The sequence below is a fragment of the Periplaneta americana genome, chromosome 15, assembly GCF_040183065.1.
Source record: "Periplaneta americana isolate PAMFEO1 chromosome 15, P.americana_PAMFEO1_priV1, whole genome shotgun sequence".
Taxonomy (NCBI): Eukaryota; Metazoa; Arthropoda; class Insecta; order Blattodea; family Blattidae; genus Periplaneta; species Periplaneta americana.
The window spans coordinates 8,552,827-8,571,806 of NC_091131.1; the positions used below are offsets into that span (position 1 = coordinate 8,552,827).

At 36.4% G+C, this 18,980-nt stretch overlaps 1 protein-coding gene across 1 annotated transcript in view; it reads left to right on the forward strand.

Annotated features, from left to right (window-relative positions):
• The window catches only part of LOC138714611 (putative fatty acyl-CoA reductase CG5065), a 147,851-nt gene that overhangs the window by 97,506 nt on the left and 31,365 nt on the right, over positions 1–18,980 (forward strand). The window contains exons 2-3 of the mRNA XM_069846635.1: positions 7,330–7,543; positions 11,407–11,655. Of these exons, the coding sequence (XP_069702736.1) occupies positions 7,334–7,543; positions 11,407–11,655 (459 nt within the window). The 5' untranslated portion in view covers positions 7,330–7,333. The remainder of the gene's footprint in view (positions 1–7,329; positions 7,544–11,406; positions 11,656–18,980) is intronic.

Genomic DNA, 18,980 nt, shown 5'->3' on the forward strand with positions numbered 1-18,980 from the left:
AGAAAGAGGCGAAGAGCCTTCCTCCACACACTTGGCGAGTTCTCGCTATGATCATCTATGCACTGCCTTCATGCAGAAAGCATTTATCTGATTATAGTAATCACTCGTTGGGGGAAATATTATAGGTTATGTATTTACGTATATTGTCGTACTTAAATATATAACCTGTAAGTACATACTTTACAAATTACGTACGAACGCTATGCTGAATCTGAGTATTCAGATGATGAGGAAATGGAGTTACATGAATATATTTTGTTAATGAAAAGAAAAAGTAGGCCTAAAATTAAAGCTAGAAATATCTGAAAATCACATTGTATCTTACGAAATTGAGGGCTAGTTTTGGAGACTGGTTTCGATTTGAATGATGATACGTTTAGGCATTATTTCAGGTTGATGGACCACAGTTTTTTGCCAGAGGATTCTTTGCTATATTCTGATTAAAATTATGTAAACTGTTAAGACATAGATACATTATTTCAGATGTTTAATTAATAATATTAAATTTCATAAAAATAAAATATAGCAATATTTATTTTCTGCTAATCTGATATTTGCCTCCAGATTTCTTCTTTAAATTTCGTGTTTTTATAGTTTTCATCCCGTGTATAATATAAATAGGCCTACGGGTGACATCGTACAAGTTCGATAAGTTTCTAACTGCAATTATCAGCCATCTTTCCTCATTTTCAAATAAAAACAATACAATTCATCGCCACCTGTGATATCTTTTCTACATTCAATCGTCATAAAGAGTATAAATGTCAAACATCTTTGATAAATGTGTCAAGAAAATTCGCTGAGCTACTGATCTAATGGTTTTTTGCTTAATGAAGAAAAGACTATCAACATAACTTTTACCCTAAATCATGTAATAAAAAAGGACAACATACAAAACTATACCAAATTTCTAGGACTTTTTATAGACTCCAGTTTAACATGGGAAAAACATACCGAATATAATGTATATGCACAAAATTATCAAGAGTTATATATTTATTAAAGAAATTAGTGACTTGTGTTTCTCAAAATTATTTAAGATGTGCCTACTTTTTGTTCTTTCAGTCGATAATTAGGTATGCCTTAATTTTCTGGGGAAATGGTAGCAAAATTGGGAGTGTCTTGATTTTGCAAAAGAAAGCCATTAGAATTCTATGTCAATCAAACTATCTTGAACATTGTCGACCTCTTTTCAAACAATCACAGACATTAACTGTCATAAATTTATATATATACGACCTAGTCCTTTACACTCGACAAAATGTAGACAATTACTCATTAATAGCCAATATACATGATCATGAAATTAGAAATAGTGAACAAATTAATATTCCATACTGTAGATTACATAAAACTAGTAAAAATGTTTCTGTCATAGGGATGAAATTATATAATAAGCTTCCCAGTCAATATTATAAGTTACCAACCAATAGTTTCAAAGCTAGATTTTATAATTGGGTTTTAATTAATCCTTTCTACTCTGTAGATGAGTTTCTTAACAAAAATTCACACGAAATTGTTTTTAATAAATAAAGTTATTTAGATTAGTTACAATTATTATTCTGTTGCTGAGTTTTTCAACACAAATTTGTATGAAATTGTATTTTAATAAACAAGTTTAATTGCAATTTAGTTAGTTTTCTTCAATTTAAAAGTTTCAAATTATTTCATGTTTTCATTGTATTACTTAAATTTTACTGTTTCTATTATTAGTGTTTTTTTTTAATGTATTTATGCTCGACTATGCCGAAACGTAGTAATTATACACCTGGTAGCAGACCTTTAATGCATGTCATTAAAGTACACCTACTCATTAAAGGTCAGGTCTTTCAGCCAATGACGACTCACGTTACAACTGTTCAGCCAATGACAGGTCAGCTTTCTACCGTTATAAAACCGCAAGTATTGATTATTCTCGGATATGCAATCGAAAGAGAATTAGCGAAAAGTCACGGAGGCTGGAAATCCAATACTGTCGCAGAAGGTTATGTTCTGTTACTATAATAATTAGCGTTAATTGTAAATAATATTCAAATAGCCTAAATTCAATTTGTCATCTCGTTTTTCAATGTCTAATTTAATTTCAATGTTATCTCTGTAGGTTCTTATGGCCTAGCAAGGTCAATGTGGACATCTGTTCCTCTGAAAAAATCAATACTTTCGCGTCTGCGCACATCTCACAACATACGGGACATTGCTAAAAAATTAATAATATCAAGTTAGAAATATGGTCGAGCATAAAAAGTCGTATGAAACTCGCCTATAATGGTAATTAAGAAGCTCGTATGAAAATTATGAAACTCGCTTGCGCTCGTTTCATAAATATCCATACTCACTTCTTAATTACCTTCATAATAGGCTCGTTGCATAATGTACTATTATATGTTTTTCAATGTATTCTGACGAAGCCTAAAACTGTATGTCTAATGGCCAAATAAAATGAATTGATTCCAGCGAGAAACTCGCGCGAGGTTTTTGCCTCGAGCGAGAATCTCTTCCAGTGTGTGGACGTCCATTTGAATCCATGTTATCAATTTTTTAATTTTCTCGCAACACATTTCTCGCTGGCGAAAACTCTTCAGGTGTGTTACGGGCCTAAGCGCGGCGTGGGCACCGGCTATTAAATTTCTCAACGTCCAGACGACGGGCTGTCATCAGCGGAGGACACGTGAGACTCGCGGTCATTCAGCCGAACAGCACAAACCAAGACGACGCGTCAACCGCGTTCACGCCGCGGTCCGCACTAATAAGAGCCAATCAGCGCACAGCTCCTCGATCATCTCAACGGCAATAGCCAATTGGCTCTTTGAGAAAAATTATCAAAGAGCCAATTGGCTATTGCCGTTAAGATGATTATTCCCTACGCGTTCGAATCTTCAAACAGCCAAACTGGCTATTACCATTTCGTGCCTAGACTTCCATTACTTCTCCTCCTAGACTAGACGCCAGTTCGGAAGGCGGTCGGCTGCTATCGTTTGCGTCGAGAGAGACAGATAGTGAGAGAAAGGCAATGTGCAGCATCGCCACATCGTACTTCACGCGCGCGCGCAATACAAGTAGCTGAGGAGAGAATTTCAATTTTAAAAAGACAATAATGACCTTAGCCGTTGATTACTGCAAGCATGACAAACCTTTTATCAGAACATTATCAAATCTTACGTTCTATTAATAATGCTTATACCAAGTTTTAAGATTTTTATGTGCGGTATTATAATATTATTATTATTATTATTATTATTATTATTATTATTATTATTGTTATCACACAGTTTTAATACGAAATATATATGGTTTATAATAATGGTTTATTTTAACTGGCAGAGTTAAGGCCATTCGGCCTTCTCTTCCACTCAACCAGTATGATAAAAAATTACTACAATGCTATGAATATAACATAATTAATACAATACAATACAATTGAAAGCAATACAATACTAGAAATACAAGACAATATAATACATAATTAAAATAATACAATGACAATTCTTTTCATCTTCACAACACCAATAAAATAATTATGTAATAATAATAATAATAACAATAATAAAAGGTATCCCCGTAACATGCCATGAAGGCACTTGGGGGGCATAGAGGTAGAGCCCCATGCTTTCCATGACCTCGGCACTAGAATGAGGTGGTGTGGTCGGTACCACGCTCTGACCGCCTTTTACCCCCGGGAAAGACCCGGTACTCAATTTTATAGAAGGCTGAGTGAACCTTGGGGCCGTTCTGAAAGTTTGGCAACGAGAAAAAATCCTGTTACCACCTGGGATCGAACCCCGGACCTTCCAGTCCGTAGCCAGCTGCTCTACCAACTGAGCTACCCGGCCACCAATAATAACAATAATAATAATAATAATAATAATAATAATAATAATAATAATAATAATAATAATAGTAATGATAGTCATACCTAAATTAAATTAAATTATTAAGCTCGATCACAAGTATAACTTCAATTTGACTGCGCCCGTAAGAAATCGTTTAGCCTTTTCTTGAAAGTGGTTATTGTCTGGCAGCCCCTAATCTTCTGAGGTAGAGAATTCCATTCACGGGGGACTGAGACAGTAAAAGAGGATGAATAGTGGGATGTTCTATGGGCAGGAATTACTAGGATTTGGTTCTCCTGTGACTGGAGGATAAGTAGTTAAACCGGGAACGAAGATAATTTGGAGTAGAAGTGTGGAGAACTCGAAACAGAAGAGACAGCGAATGAAGTGTTCTACGGTTACTAAGTTGCAGCCAGGATAAGATTTGAACGAGGGTGAAATGTGGTCAAATTTGTGAGCATTACTAATGAATCTGACACTCATATTGTGCACACGCTGCAGCTTGTTCGAAAGGTCAGTTGTCAAGTCTGTAAATATTACGTCGCAATAGTCAAACAGTGGTAGTACGAGGGTTTGCACTAAAGTCTGTTTTAATTCTGGCGGGAGGAAGTTTCTGAACGGGTTAAGAGAATGCATGGTATAGCACACTCTCTTGGATATTTCCTTTATTTGGCATTCCCAATTTAAATTTTTGTCCAAGAAAATGCCGAGGTTTCTGACGACGGAATGGTACGGAATAGTGGCATTATTTACTGTAATATTTGGGATATGTCTGTTGCTTATTGTGTTGTTGTTTACGGTGAATTACTAGAAACAATGATACACTATTTAAGTATAAATTGTATTTAGGTCTATTTCTAGGCGCAAATTATTTTAGCTAGTTAAATACCCTGAAACAATAACTACGAGTACCATGTTATATTGTCATATTTCGGTCACATTTAATATAAATTAGGATTTAATGAATATTCAGTACCTGGTTTTAATCGAAGTCGCCGATTCTCTCATCAGTCAAGTCAGATTTTTCAGAGTCGGATTCTCGAAGGTACGTATCTAATACTGTGCGTCGCAGCACACTTTTATTAAAACCATCTAATTCAGAGACTGTTTTTACACGACGAGGATGTTTTCCAGAAGAACGAAACGTGGCAGTTCCGCTCACGTTAAAAGATTTGTTTCCTTCACTAACACTTCTTTGCACGACGCAAACCCACACCACATGCTTCTGCAGTCGTCTCCTGCACTTTGGCAACGTTGCGGCCAGCACCATGATGACCGGCAGAGTTCTGCTCGTTAATGTTTTTAAAATAATTATACACCTTAAACACTATTTCCCGCGCCTGCCTGTGCAATACTTGTCTTTTTATAGTATCTCCTTCCATTTATTTATCTTACACACACACAGTATGTGTTAGTTTTACTTATTCGATGTTTTAAAACACTCACACGTGAACAAAGTAACTCGAGAAGCACTTGTTACTGACTGATTCTGATTGGTTCTCCTGTTCAAGCTTGTGACGTCACATGCCATACAGGCTACGGCGCATCTAGTAGCCGTCCGCCTTCCGAATTGCCGTCTAGTCTAGACTACTACTTACTTACTTACTTACTTACTTACTTACTTACTTACTTATTGGCTTTTAAGGAACCCGGAGGTTCATTGCTGCCCTCACATAAGCCCGCCATTGATCCCTATCCTGACCAAGATCAATCCAGTCTCTAACATCATATCCCACCTCCCTCAAATCCATTTTAATATTATCTTCCCATCTACGTCTTGGCCTCCCCAAAGGTCTTTTTCCCGCCGGCCTCCCAACTAACACTCTATATGCATTTCTGGATTCGCCCATACGTGCTACATGCCCTGCCCATCTCAAACGTCTGGATTTAATGTTCCTAATTATGTCAGGTGAAGAATACAATGCGTGCAGCTCTGCGTTGTGTAAATTTCTCCATTCTCTTGTAACTTCATCCCTCTTAGTCCCAAATATTTTCCTAAGAACTTTATTCTCTAACACCCTTAATCTCTGTTTCTCTCTCAAAGTGAGAGTCCAAGCTTCACAACCATGCAGATCAACCGGTAATATAAATTCTAACTTTCAGATTTTTTGACAGCAGACTAGATAACAGAAGCTTCTCAACCGAATAATAACAGGCATTTCCCATATTTATTCAGCGTTTAATTTCCTTCCGAGTGTCATTTATATTTGTTACTGTTGCTCCAAGATATATGAATTTATCCACCTCTTTGAAGGATAAATCTCCAATTTTTATAGTTTCATTTCGTACAATATTCTGGTCACGAGACATAATCATATACTTAGTCTTTTCGGGATTTACTTCCAACCCTATCGCTTTACTTGCTTTAAGTAGAATTTCCGTGTTTTCCCTAATGGTTTGTGGATTTTCTGCTAACATATTCACGTCATCCGCATAGACAAGAACCTGATGTAACCCGTTCAATTCTAAATCCTCTGTGTTATCCTGAACTTTCCTAATGTTCTAGAGTAAAGTTAAAAAGTAGAGGTTACAATGCATGTTTTAGGGTATTTAGCTAGCTAAAATAATTTGCGCCTAGAAATAGACCTAAATAGAATTTCTATTTAAATAGCGTCATTTTTTCTAGTAATACACCATATACATTTCGCATTGAAAATAATAATAATAATAATAATAATAATAATAATAATAATAATAATAATAATAATAATAATAATAATAATATAATGCCGCACATAAAAATCTTAAAACTTGGTATAAGCATTATTAATAGAACGTAAGATTTGATAATGTTCTGATAAAATGTTTGTCATGCTTGCAGTAATCAACGACTAAAGTCATTATTGTCTTTTTAAAATTGAAATTCTCTCCTCAGCTGCTTGTATTGCGTGCGTGTGTGAAGTACGATGTGGCAATGCTGCACATTGCCTTTCTCTCACTATCTGTCTCCCTCGACGCAAACGATAGCAGCCGACCGTCTTCCGAACTGGCGTCTAGTCTAGTTGGTACCATCGCGTTTCTCCTCCGGATCACGTAGCTGTACTTCTGCCCCTCTCTCCCGTATGTTGTAGCTAATCAGATACGTCCATTTTCGGCTTTCCCCCCTCGAAATTTCTAGCGCTCCTTCACTGGGACGGCGAAACCCGAAGTGGGACAAGTGGCCAAGAGTCTTGGAGCTCACATATTCAGTTTTTCACAGCTCCAACTCCCCCCCTTGCAAGGACGTTTCCCCTCTCACTTCCCCCTCATTCATTCATTCACTTTCGGCTGACTCCTCCCTCTGGCACTATAAATTAAGGAGCTGGGTACCCTAAGATATCATTTAACCCTGAAGATGAGGAAGATGAACATCCTCGAAACGTCGGTGGATCATCAAATTATTACCTGGCTGGAAGCCCGAGAAAACTTTGAGTTACTTTCATTACTTTTTTCCACATTTCTAATTGGACATTGTAACTTGTATAAATTGGTATTTAAATGTGCATGGTTTTTTGTTCAGCAATATGGCAGACCCGGGCAACAGAAACAGTCCCATCGCAGACTGGTACCGCGGCAGAAGCGTGTTCGTGACCGGGGGCACGGGTTTTTTGGGCAAGGTGCTGGTGGAGAAGCTGCTGAGGTCCTGCCCAGACGTAGCCGCCGTGTACCTGCTCATGAGGCCCAAGCGGGGCAACGACGTGCGGACCCGCATGGATGAGCTACTCAGCAACACGGTGAGTCAACACCACCAGCTGACACTGGACATTAAATAATAAAGAATCGTAAGAATCGAATCGTGGTATCAACGAATCGTCGTTCAAAAGAATAGTAACGAATTGACATGGTATCGTAACACACGATTCTATTTACTTGTTTGATGTAACCTGGCAACGGACATTTCCGAACCGTGCCGAATATTCCCGAGCGAGAGTGAAATCAAAATACTGCATTTGTTAAGTATGGAAAATAATGAACACAAAACTGAAATTTGCATAGTTAAATAGAGATGTAATGCAAAAAAAAATGTACCGGTCCTTCGTAATAAGGTTCAGTTGATAAATTATAATTTAGAAACATTATCTTGGGTAATTTTGTAGACTAATGGAGGTCATGCTGAATGGTTCCAGCCAATGAGAAAGAGACAATCCAATGTCTCGCCTCTTATGCCATCTATGCGAGAGATGTAGAACGTTTTTGTTCTACGGGTGGTTTACAAAGGAAAGTGTCCTGTAAGTCGTTCGTTGACGAATCGTTGGAATCGCAGAGTAGGAAGAATCGTGAACTCGTTGACGATTCAAAAGAATAGTTGGAATCGCAGACTAAGAAGAATCGTGAACGAATCGTTAGAATCGATTCGTAATGTATGATTGAATCGTTGGAATCGACTTCTGAAAAAGAATCGTGTTGCCCATCTCTACTGGACATACGTTGGAAGGGTGGACAAAGTTAACGTAACAATTAATTAGCTACTGTTGTATATGGAAATGATGGCATAATTTTAAAATTCCATTCTTTTGTGTGAAAATGCGTAACAGCCCACAACTTAGCACCTCTCATAAAAAGTGTGGTTTCAGGTTACGTGTACGAGCTTCGGTGATGCCGAATGAAGACTACCAGCCAATTGTTCTCTACGAATGTTCACAAATTACCTCTAACCAGGCAGGGACGCTCGGTAGTGGTTCTTGCTGGTGGGATCAGGGACTATATTACCGGTTGGATTCGGGTTCAAATCAAGCCGAGGGCGATGAATTTTAATGCGAATAAAAACTTATACAGAGTGTTTGCGGGGTGGTGTTACAAACTTTCAAGGGTGATGGCGAAGGGCACATGTATCAATTTGAGATAAGGAACCCTGGTCCGGAAATGACCGAGTCGAAAGTTACAAGGAAAAATAGTTGATTGAAAGGGAGCAAAAACGAGGAAAATTATATTAAAATTTTTTGTTTGAAATATCTCAGAGAATAACCAACTGAAAGTAATGATATCACTTACGGTTCATCCTGTATACATGTACAAGTACGAATATTTTCATTTAATTTCGTTAAAACTGGGTGCGCTTAGACCATTTTGAACATCAAAAATGTAGTTTCACAAAAAGACAAATTTGTGAAAAGAGATACAATACTGATGTGGAGCAGGCCTATATAAAAATCGTTCCTGGACTTCAGAGAAGACGTGGAGGCAAAAAAATCTTACTATCAACTTTCTAAATGCCTAAGCAATATTTTCGTACTATACTGGACTTCATGTTGTCAGCAAAGAGCTGGATACATTAAGAAGATTGATTGATGGATTTGTAAAAAACTCAGTCCCTTAATTTCTTCTCGATTGTCATGTATATTTGTTACTGTCGTTCCAAGATATTTTCATTTTTCTATTTTTCCAGAAGATAAATTTCCAATTTTTATATTTCCATTCCGTACAATGTTCTGGTCACGAGACATAATCATAAAAACTGAAAATATGATCTATGTAACTTTTTCTTTCAGGAATCATCGTGGCAGTGACATTGAAATTGTATAAATTACTGAATCATAAAAGTGCAAAGCGTGGAATGGTACGCCTCATTTCTAACTGTCTCCGAGGCCGTACATTCAAAACCCGTGTAGGCACTATTTTCCCCACCCTCCGTGAAATTCACGCAGGAGTCCCACAGGGTTCCGTTATCGGACCCTACTTTTCTATATATTCATTAATGACCTCCCGTTTCGCTATATCCACGGCAGAAGCAGTCATCTGTATATGTATGCAGACGACACTGCCCTCTTGGCGATGGGAAAAACCTATAGATTAGCGTCCCGTAGATTGCAGTCGATCTTAGATCACCTCCAGCCGTGGTTCCACGACTGGAGAATCAAGGTTAATGTAGAGAAATGTCAGGCCATACTCTTTTCACTAAGAGCTAGGCTCGAAGACATACCACCACCACCCACACTTTTCGGGCAAGAAATGCCGTGGATGAACCAAATTAAATATTTAGGGATCATTATGGACTCTCATCTCACCTTCCGAGATCACATCCAATCCCTTCTTCGTAAGACCAACGGGCTGATAGTTAGACACTATCCCATTCTGGCGGCCTTAACTCCTGACAACCTGAGGGTAGGACTTACCATGTATAAGGCCCTCATTCGCTCTGTCATTACCTATGCCGCACCCGCATGGGGGTTTGCGGCAGTGTCCCATCTCCGTAAACTCCAAGTTATCCAAAACCAGGTGATTCGAGTCATTACCCATCTCCCCCGAGTCGCCTCGAGAAGGAAGTTCCATGATGAACTAGAGTTGCCAACCATAGACGAGTTCATTGCTCGACTGGCTAGGAGCCTGTATGCGGAAGCTCGTGCTAACCCCAACCCGCTCATATCTGGCCTCGGCCAGTATGATCCTAGGTTACGGCGTAGACACCAGACAGGTCCATTAGCTACTCGTATACTCTTGAGACAGGAGGACAGGGAGGCTGGCGTTACTCCCAGGTTTTGGTAGTCGCGACTCAATTCCATGAGACTCCTTGGATAGTGCAACCGCTTTGAAATGACCTTGTCTTAACTGGGCTAAACAAAATCCCTCCCTGACTATATCTACATTTGCTGATCGATGGAACTATCATAGAGCCAATTGGCTAGTATATATCCATCGATTCAAAGAGTCATTTTACCTAAGAGCCAACTGGCTAGTCTCTGAAATTGAGACAACTCATCCTGCCTAAGGTTTTTTCCGTGGTTTTCCTAAGGCGCTAAGACAAGTGTCGGGATGAGCCCTAAAAGAAATGGGCCACGGACCTGCACTCATATTCTCATGAACCCCTTAATTACTCTAAATTAATTAATAATTACATCTATTCTAAATTCATAATCAATCGACCTCTTACCTAAAAGCCAAATTGGCTAGTCCTTCCCCATAAGTTCCCCTTTTTTCTAACAAACAATTTAATCCCCTACTTCAGAGTCTATACAATTATGAAATACATGTGCAACGTCACTCATGTAGTTGCAATGCGAAAGGACAGGGAACCTTTCAATTTGCAGATTCAGAATTCACGGCGTCTCTCCTGGCGGTCTTCACCTGCCTTGTCATCGAACAACAGACGACAGAGTCTTCTCGACTCCTCCTGCACTGCGAAATGACACAGTTCATTTCAATGTGGAAATTTACACCAGCCATCTCATCCTCGTCCCGTCCCGTGATCATTTTGATCACATTTCCGTCCCCCTTGTGTATGTGGTACCTAAGAGGTTACGTCCATTTTCGGTTTTCCCCATAAAAATTTTCTAGAGCTCCTTCAGTGGAGCAGCGTAACCCGGAGTGAGACTAGTGGCCAACAGGCTTGGAGCTCACATATTTAGTTTCTTCCAGCTCCGAACCCCTTGCAAGGACTCGTTTTGCGTATCTTTTAAATTTGACCTTCCAATTCACCTCTTTCAATTCAATTCAATGCAATTCAGTGCACAGCGACTTTCCGAATGCACTATGTAAAGTAGGTACCACTCCCACTACTGGCTTGCCAAAAAGGCGGACGTATGGTGTCGAATTTTAACGACGATCTGTCTCGTGTCCTTCATTGGTGTCTGGAATGACAATGAACTGACTGCATTTTCAGATCTTCGACTGGCTGCGAAAGGAACAGCCGTCCGCCCTGAACAAGCTGGTGCCCATACGAGGGGACGTGACGTGCCCCGAGCTGGGCATCAGCCCGGCGGACCAAAAGATCCTGGCGGACAGCGTGTCCGTCGTCTTCCACTCCGCGGCCACGGTCAAGTTCGACGAGGCCCTCAAGCTCTCCGTCAGCATGAACATTCTGGGCACGAAGCGGCTGGTCCAGCTCTGCCACAAGATGGCTAAGTTGGAGGTGAGTCCAGCCGTGGCCTTACACGGGCTAGTTGGAGACACCACAAGTTAAAAGAAAAACAGTGGTGTCATTGAGCCGGTCGCCCGAATCGCTCGTTAAATTTGTCGCAATAGGGATACCTTTTTTTATTATTATTATCCAATTTAATAAATCCTATTTCACCCTGAGGTATATTAGGGTTATAGTTGGTATCAAAATACATATTTTATAAGCAATAAACAATAATAAAATTATGATACAAAATTGTGGTCAAGGTTACAATTCACATGAATTATGTACAGGGACATCATTTTATTTTTACTTCAATTTTTATTGTACCTGAGTTTCTGAATGTACTTCACTCCCACCCCTTCTACTAAGGAAGTTCCAACTCCACACAGAACCAAGACCGCAGATAGTAAGCAGTACTGAGTTACTGAGTATAGTACGTTCCAGAAATATGTTCGCGTTTTCCAGTGACGAAAGAGCTTTCAATATTGAATCATATTTTCACACAGGTACTGTCCGTTTGCCTACGTCGCATCCCGATTTCCCCCACCTGCTTCTGCTCGCCCCTCTGTAATAGCTGCGCTGTCTTAGCTCTTTTCTGAAAACATTAATTTCTCTTAGGAATTGGAAGTTTACGTAATATTATACAGCTGTTTAATTTAACTTAAATAAAAGGGCCTCGTTAAGTAATTAACTGTCACGTGATTTCCTCCCTTTATACATCCTGCGGCATAACCACTTGGACGGACAGTAGATAGCATGTCTGAGAAATTTTATATTTTCGGGTCGGGCAGAAGTGAAGATTGAATTTACAGTACGTAGAGTAGGTACAGAATTATTTCAACATGAGTTACTAGTACGAAGGACGAAACTGGCAATTGGAATTAGATGCAATAGTCTATAGTGCGATAATATGCACAAAAGAACTGAAGCCTGTATCGAAATGAACGGCCACCATTTTCAAAATTGTGTTTAAATATTCATATTATGATTATTTTTCAATTTAACTTCTTTCTGTATATTGTACGCTAATGTGCTGTAGACAGTATAATATACACTGCATAATGAATATGTTCGCATGAATAACTCACTTCGTGAGTAAAAACACTTATTCTTAATACAGTACTGTATTTTGATTAAAGAAAAACCTAATGAAAATTATCAAACTCAAAATCAAACGTAAATGGATGAACTACTTTTCTTCCATCCTATACCTAGTAGAGTGATTTGTGTTTTACGCCAGTATCATCGAACTCCAGTCTTGGAGGGGGGAGCAAGCGGTGTTTCCGGCTCAGGTTAATATTAAAAATGTTAGTAAAAATAAAATGATGTCCCTGTATAAAAAATACAACCGCCTGAAGAGTTGAGTTTGTGAAAAAAAGCTGTTACTAACTCTACTGTATTTTGATAAAATACTGTAAAAGTAATAAACAAACTGAAAATCCTAATATCGCATAAATGGATGCACTACTTTTCTCTCCTCCTATAACTAGTAAAATGATTTGTTTACATATTGCACTAGTAACACCAAACTCCTGTAATGGAAGGGGATAACAGTGTTTCCGAGTATAGCCAGGTTAATGTTAAAAATGTTGATAAAAATAAAGTGATGTCCCTGTACAAGAATGCACCTTAATGAAAGAATGGATCGTTTCATAAAGCCTCAAGGCATGTCTCTGTATTTATATCTAATGGTTATAGGAAGAAAATATATATAACTATTAAACATGTTATTTTAGAAGCAATAAATAGTTATACTAAGAGATGGCTTAAAATTTACGAATTAAATACATTATTTAGTAACAACAATTGGCAATAATCAGGTATACAAGAAATGGCTCAAAATTAGAAATCAAATGCCTAATTAAAATAAAAATTAAAACCAATAGTACAATATTATAGTATGCGAAATTGAAGACTTATAGTTTCACGAATATTCTATTCAAGAAAACATGAAATACTTACATGATTTGGAGTTGGTAAGTATATTGGTTAACGGTTTGGTAAATGTATAATTTAAAGTGTTCAGTAACAACTAAAACTCATATCTTTCACGGCAAAAGACTGGACAATCATATAATACATGTTTGATATCTTGAGATTCCTCCCCACAAACGCAAGTTGCATCGTCTTTAATATTGAATCTATTTAAGTATTCCCCGAATTTTCCATGCCCAGTAAAAAACTGTGTCAGTACGAAATTTGGCGTTATTACTTTACATTTATTACGATCATAAACCGTTGGAAAATACAGCTCTTTTGTAAGAATTCCCTTATCACTATTGACCCATCTTTCGTTCCATTCTTGTATATAATGTTATGTGGTTACTTTTTTGATATATGATATCGGACATAAATTGTACGACAATGGCACATCAGAGTTGGCTGCCATCTTTGCCAATTCATCGGCTCTCTCATTTCCAACTATCGCGAAGCTTTACCGTTAGATGGCAGGAGTGTTCCATGCGGCGCAACATGTTGTAGGGCTATATCACAGTCTACTATATACAGTCGCGAAGCTCAATATGTAGTAAAAATGCAAACATTGGTAGTTGCCCACCACTAGGATCGCTACTATCGCCTCATCATCGCAGATCTCTCTCCTAGTGGACGACAAAATATGTTACACTTTCGTTGTGTTCTTTTGGAAAAATTAACACCTTCCTTCCACTATTGAAATATTAAATGCATAACGTTAATTTATTATCTTAATGAAGTATATTAAATTCCACCATAAACTCGAAGATACCTGCAAGAAATAGGTTAATATTATTTTTGTTTGTGCAAAACGAACTGAAATTTACTATAATGGCTTCACTCATTCAAGATTATAGCGATAATTAACTATGAAACCAATAAATCTTAATTTGCATTTCCTTTTACAACAATAATAATGGATATATGAATTAATGGAGTAACACGTGTACCGGTACTTGTAGTGTAGGCTTACGTAGTTAACGAAGTGGGATCAGGTTAAGCAATAATAATCACACCTGATTGGAAATAAAACGTGATCAATAAATTTGATTGTAATAGACTTTTTCTACGTCTCTAGTAAAGTAATAAGTAAAAATAACAACAAAAAAACAGCTATAATTAAAAACATATCCTTTGAAAAAAAAAGTAGGCCTAAGCAATAATAATCCCCCCAGAATTGAAAATAAAACGTGATCAATAAATTTCAGTAAAACAAACTTAATTTTTCTACGTCTCTAGTAAAATATTATTATTCCAATTATTGTATTTTAGCCATTAACATTTTCATTACAACCAATAACGAACATTTCACAAGCATCAATGTGAAATACGCAACGAGCTAGCACTCGATGGAAATACGACACAGTCCAAAGTCGACCGTGGACAGTCTATTGTTTCTAGTTGCTAACCGCTTGGAGCGCTTTATCACGAGATTTGCAAAAAATTACCTCAAGCTTCGCGACTGTATATAGTAGACTGTGGCTATGTTATGTCATATGCTACAGTTGATTACGTTATCCCGCTTGTTGGTTTTCTGTGCGTGTCAAAAGTATATTTATAATTATGTTGTTGTTTTCTAATGCCAGGCGTTTGACAATAAAGTCATTTGACCTCTTGCACTCCAATATTTTTCAAAGATATTATCATGACCAGCCAATGAAGCACAGATTTTGAGGTGTTCCGAATCCATTTCTTGGTTTGAGTTGCACAATGGACAGTTAGGGGACTGATATATTCCAATTCTATGCAGGTGTTTGGCCAAACAATCATGGCCTGTTGCCAATCTAAATGCAGCTACAGACGATTTTCGTGGTAAATCGGGAATTAACTGTGGATTTTGATGCAGAGAGTTCCATTTTTTCCCTTGGGATTGTGTTATCAAATTTTGTTTGTTGAAGTCTAGGTATGTAGATTTAATAAATCTCTTCACAGAGTAATACGTAGATTTAGTAACACGTCTGTAAGTAGCAGTGCTGCCCTTCTTTGCTAAAGCATCCGCATTCTCGTTTCCCAGGATTCCACAATGGGATGGTATCCATTGGAATACAATTCTTTTATTGAGTGATAATAATTGAGAGAGCATTTTAGTTATTTATATTTTGTATAGCCTGGTATAATCTATATTAATAATAAATCTGTAGCCAAAATTTTTCTGGTAATTTTCGATTTTACAAAAATAATTGGTCTTAACATGTCTAATTAACCATCCTGAAACCGAAAATCGCTTTTTTGAAATTGTTGTTTGTATGTCTGTCTGTCTGTCTGAATGTTTGTTACCTTTTCACGGGATAATGGCTGAACCGATATATATGAAAATTGGAATATAAATTAAGTTCGTTGTAACTTAGATTTTAGGCTATATGGCATTCAAAATACTTTATTTAAAAGTGGGGTTATAAGGGGGCTTGAATTAAATAAATCGAAATATCTCCCTTATTATTAATTTTCATGAAAAATGTTACATAACAAAAGCTTCTTTAAAAATAATTTCCGATAAGGTTTATTCTACACAAAATTTTGATAGGACTGATATTTAATGAGATAAATGAGTTTTAAAATTACAATAACGCCATCTATGGCGCTGTACTGAAGTAAAAACAAATGACTTCGTCTATAAGGGGCCTTGGACAACAACAATCGAAAGCTATTAAACATAGCCTACAGAGAAGGTTTCTGTGTTTGTATGAAGTAATATCGGAAGCTAATTAATTGTTTAATTATTATTTCACCATTGAAAATGTAGTTTCTCTAGATGGACATAATTCTACAATGTTATTACAGTAACTTCTGAAACATATAGCAAGTAATATAAAATATACACATTAAAACTAAATGATGTCAATCTTCATAAACTATGGTTGCATGTAATAACAATTAAGAAACATGTTAAAGGAATTGTCATTGCACCAAATGATTGTTCTCTGGACCAAAATGATCGCATTTTAATTATTTAAATACAATTTAAACTAAGTAACATATTGAACGATTTATCCTTCTATCAAACACGAATGTTCCCTGGATCAAACGTCCTATTTTAGTTATGTAATTACTTTATATTTATGTCTAACAGGTGCAGCGGAGCGCACGGGTACGGCTAGTTTAATATAATTCAGTGTTTTCTTACCTCATAATTTAATTTAATTTACAATAAATAACAGCGTAAACTTGTATAATACTGAATGATTTCCCTTAAGTGATGGATGGGGAAATCTGCAATATGAAGAATACAGATACGAGTAAATTGAATGTTCATGAACCTAAACGAGAACTTTGACAACAAGGTGCACGAATAGATTAAATAAATAAAATATGAATTTTGTCGAAGGTGATAATTATTATTGTAAGTACCGTACGCTGAAAACAGGATATGCAGCCACCAATGTGTTTTTTGAATGCAATGTTTGATAAGATGATATATAATCGCACGATTAGTCGTGCGTTTTGTAGGTTAAGGACATGCAGTTTTGAATACTTTGTAGGATGATTTTGAAAATTTGAAGTAAAAACATGGTTTTAATAATTAGTCTACAGCACCTTAAAAAGATTATTCACGAAATGGATTTCAACTATGAATCGTCCTGGATAATAAACATCCCAATTAATCGAGAGTTTACTGCAGGCGTAAACTTCGGAGTCTCCTGGAAGTACTGAATATAATCTAAGCTAAAATAGCTTGCTGTCGAGGTTCCATATGTTTTTATTAATTTTTCTTTTCTCTCTTCCAAAATGAAACTGTAGCCAGCAATTTCTTACTTTAAGTAGTTCTTTTTGTTTATTAGTTAGCATTTTTAGGCGCAATTTAATTAGTTAAATTTTTTTAAGGGAAGACTCCACTGAAAATCCTGAAAATTTTTCCAAATTTTTTAGCTATTTAACTTATTCATAATTTATATTTTCATACCCCAAATGTATTCAGCTCAATTCTGATTACAAATATTCGTATGTTTACACTTTTTAAATTAAGGCTGGAAGGGGGCGTGGAATTTAAAGAGGTGTCAAAATTGTTTTTCATCGAAGAATTCTTTTTTAAAATTTATGATTACAAATCTAGTAACTTTTTGTTGGCTCCCTGAAGTTACTAGATGAATGTAGCGGAGGAGAATATTAATTTACATAAATATTCATTTTATTTTCAAATCTATTTTTCTGTGTTCATTTTTGTTGATTCAACACCAACTTTCTTATGCCAAATATTAATCAATCTGGATGAAATTTTTACTGAAAGTATTTATGAGGTACGTAGCTGCATGTTTCTATGCATTTATTTTGTGAGAAATGCTACTAGTTCATTTTATTAATATTTTTCTTAATGCTGCTAGTTAATTTTATTAATATTTTTCTTAATGCTGCTAGTTTACTTTATTAATATTTTTCTTAATGCTGCTAGATTATTTTATTAATATTTTTCTTAATGCTGCTAAGAAAAATATTAATAAAATAAACTACCAACATTTCTCATAAAATAATTGCATAGAAACATGCAGCTCCCTCATAAATACTTGCAGCAAAAATTTCATCCAGAATGATTAATATTTGGCATAAGAAAGTTGGTGTCGAATCAACAAAAATGAACACAGAAAAATAGATTTGAAAATAAAATGAAAATTTATGTAAATTAATATTCTCCTCCGCTACATTCATCTAGTAACTTCAGAGAGCCAACAAAAAGCTACTAGATTTGTAATCATAAATTTTAAAAAAGAATTCTTCGATGAAAAACAATTTTGACAGCTCTTTAAATTCCACGCCCCCTTCCAGCTTTAATTTAAAAAGTGTAAACATACGAGTATTTGTAATCAGAATTGAGCTGAATCTATTTGGGGTATGAAAATATAAATTCTCAATAAGTGAAATAGCTAAATAAATTTGGAAAAATTTTCATGATTTTCAGTGGGGTCTTCCCTTAAGGTTTAAAGCATATAATCAGAATATTTCGGGACCTGAATGAAGACAAAAGGCTTTCCCTGGGTTTTTACATAATAGGAACACGACAAAAACAAAAATTTGGCATTTTCAGTTGTTTTTTAGAGTACTTAATGTAGTAATAGTAATACACTATGTAAATCCTCAATGTTTATATAACGGAAAACAAATGCACACACAAAGAGCATCCCTCAAGGTACACGCGCGCTATCTGTTGGTACTATTTCAGGATATCCCTATTCGTGCAACCGCTTGTTCAATTTTTTTAATTACAAAAAAATATTATTATTATTATCCATTTTGAATCTTGCGTACACCACTTTTAACACTTGAATATAATTAATTGATGAACTAGTGGACTTACTCGTGTTAAATATGTATTAGCACAAGAAAACGGATACAATCCAAACATAATAGACAACATCATAAGGAAGACA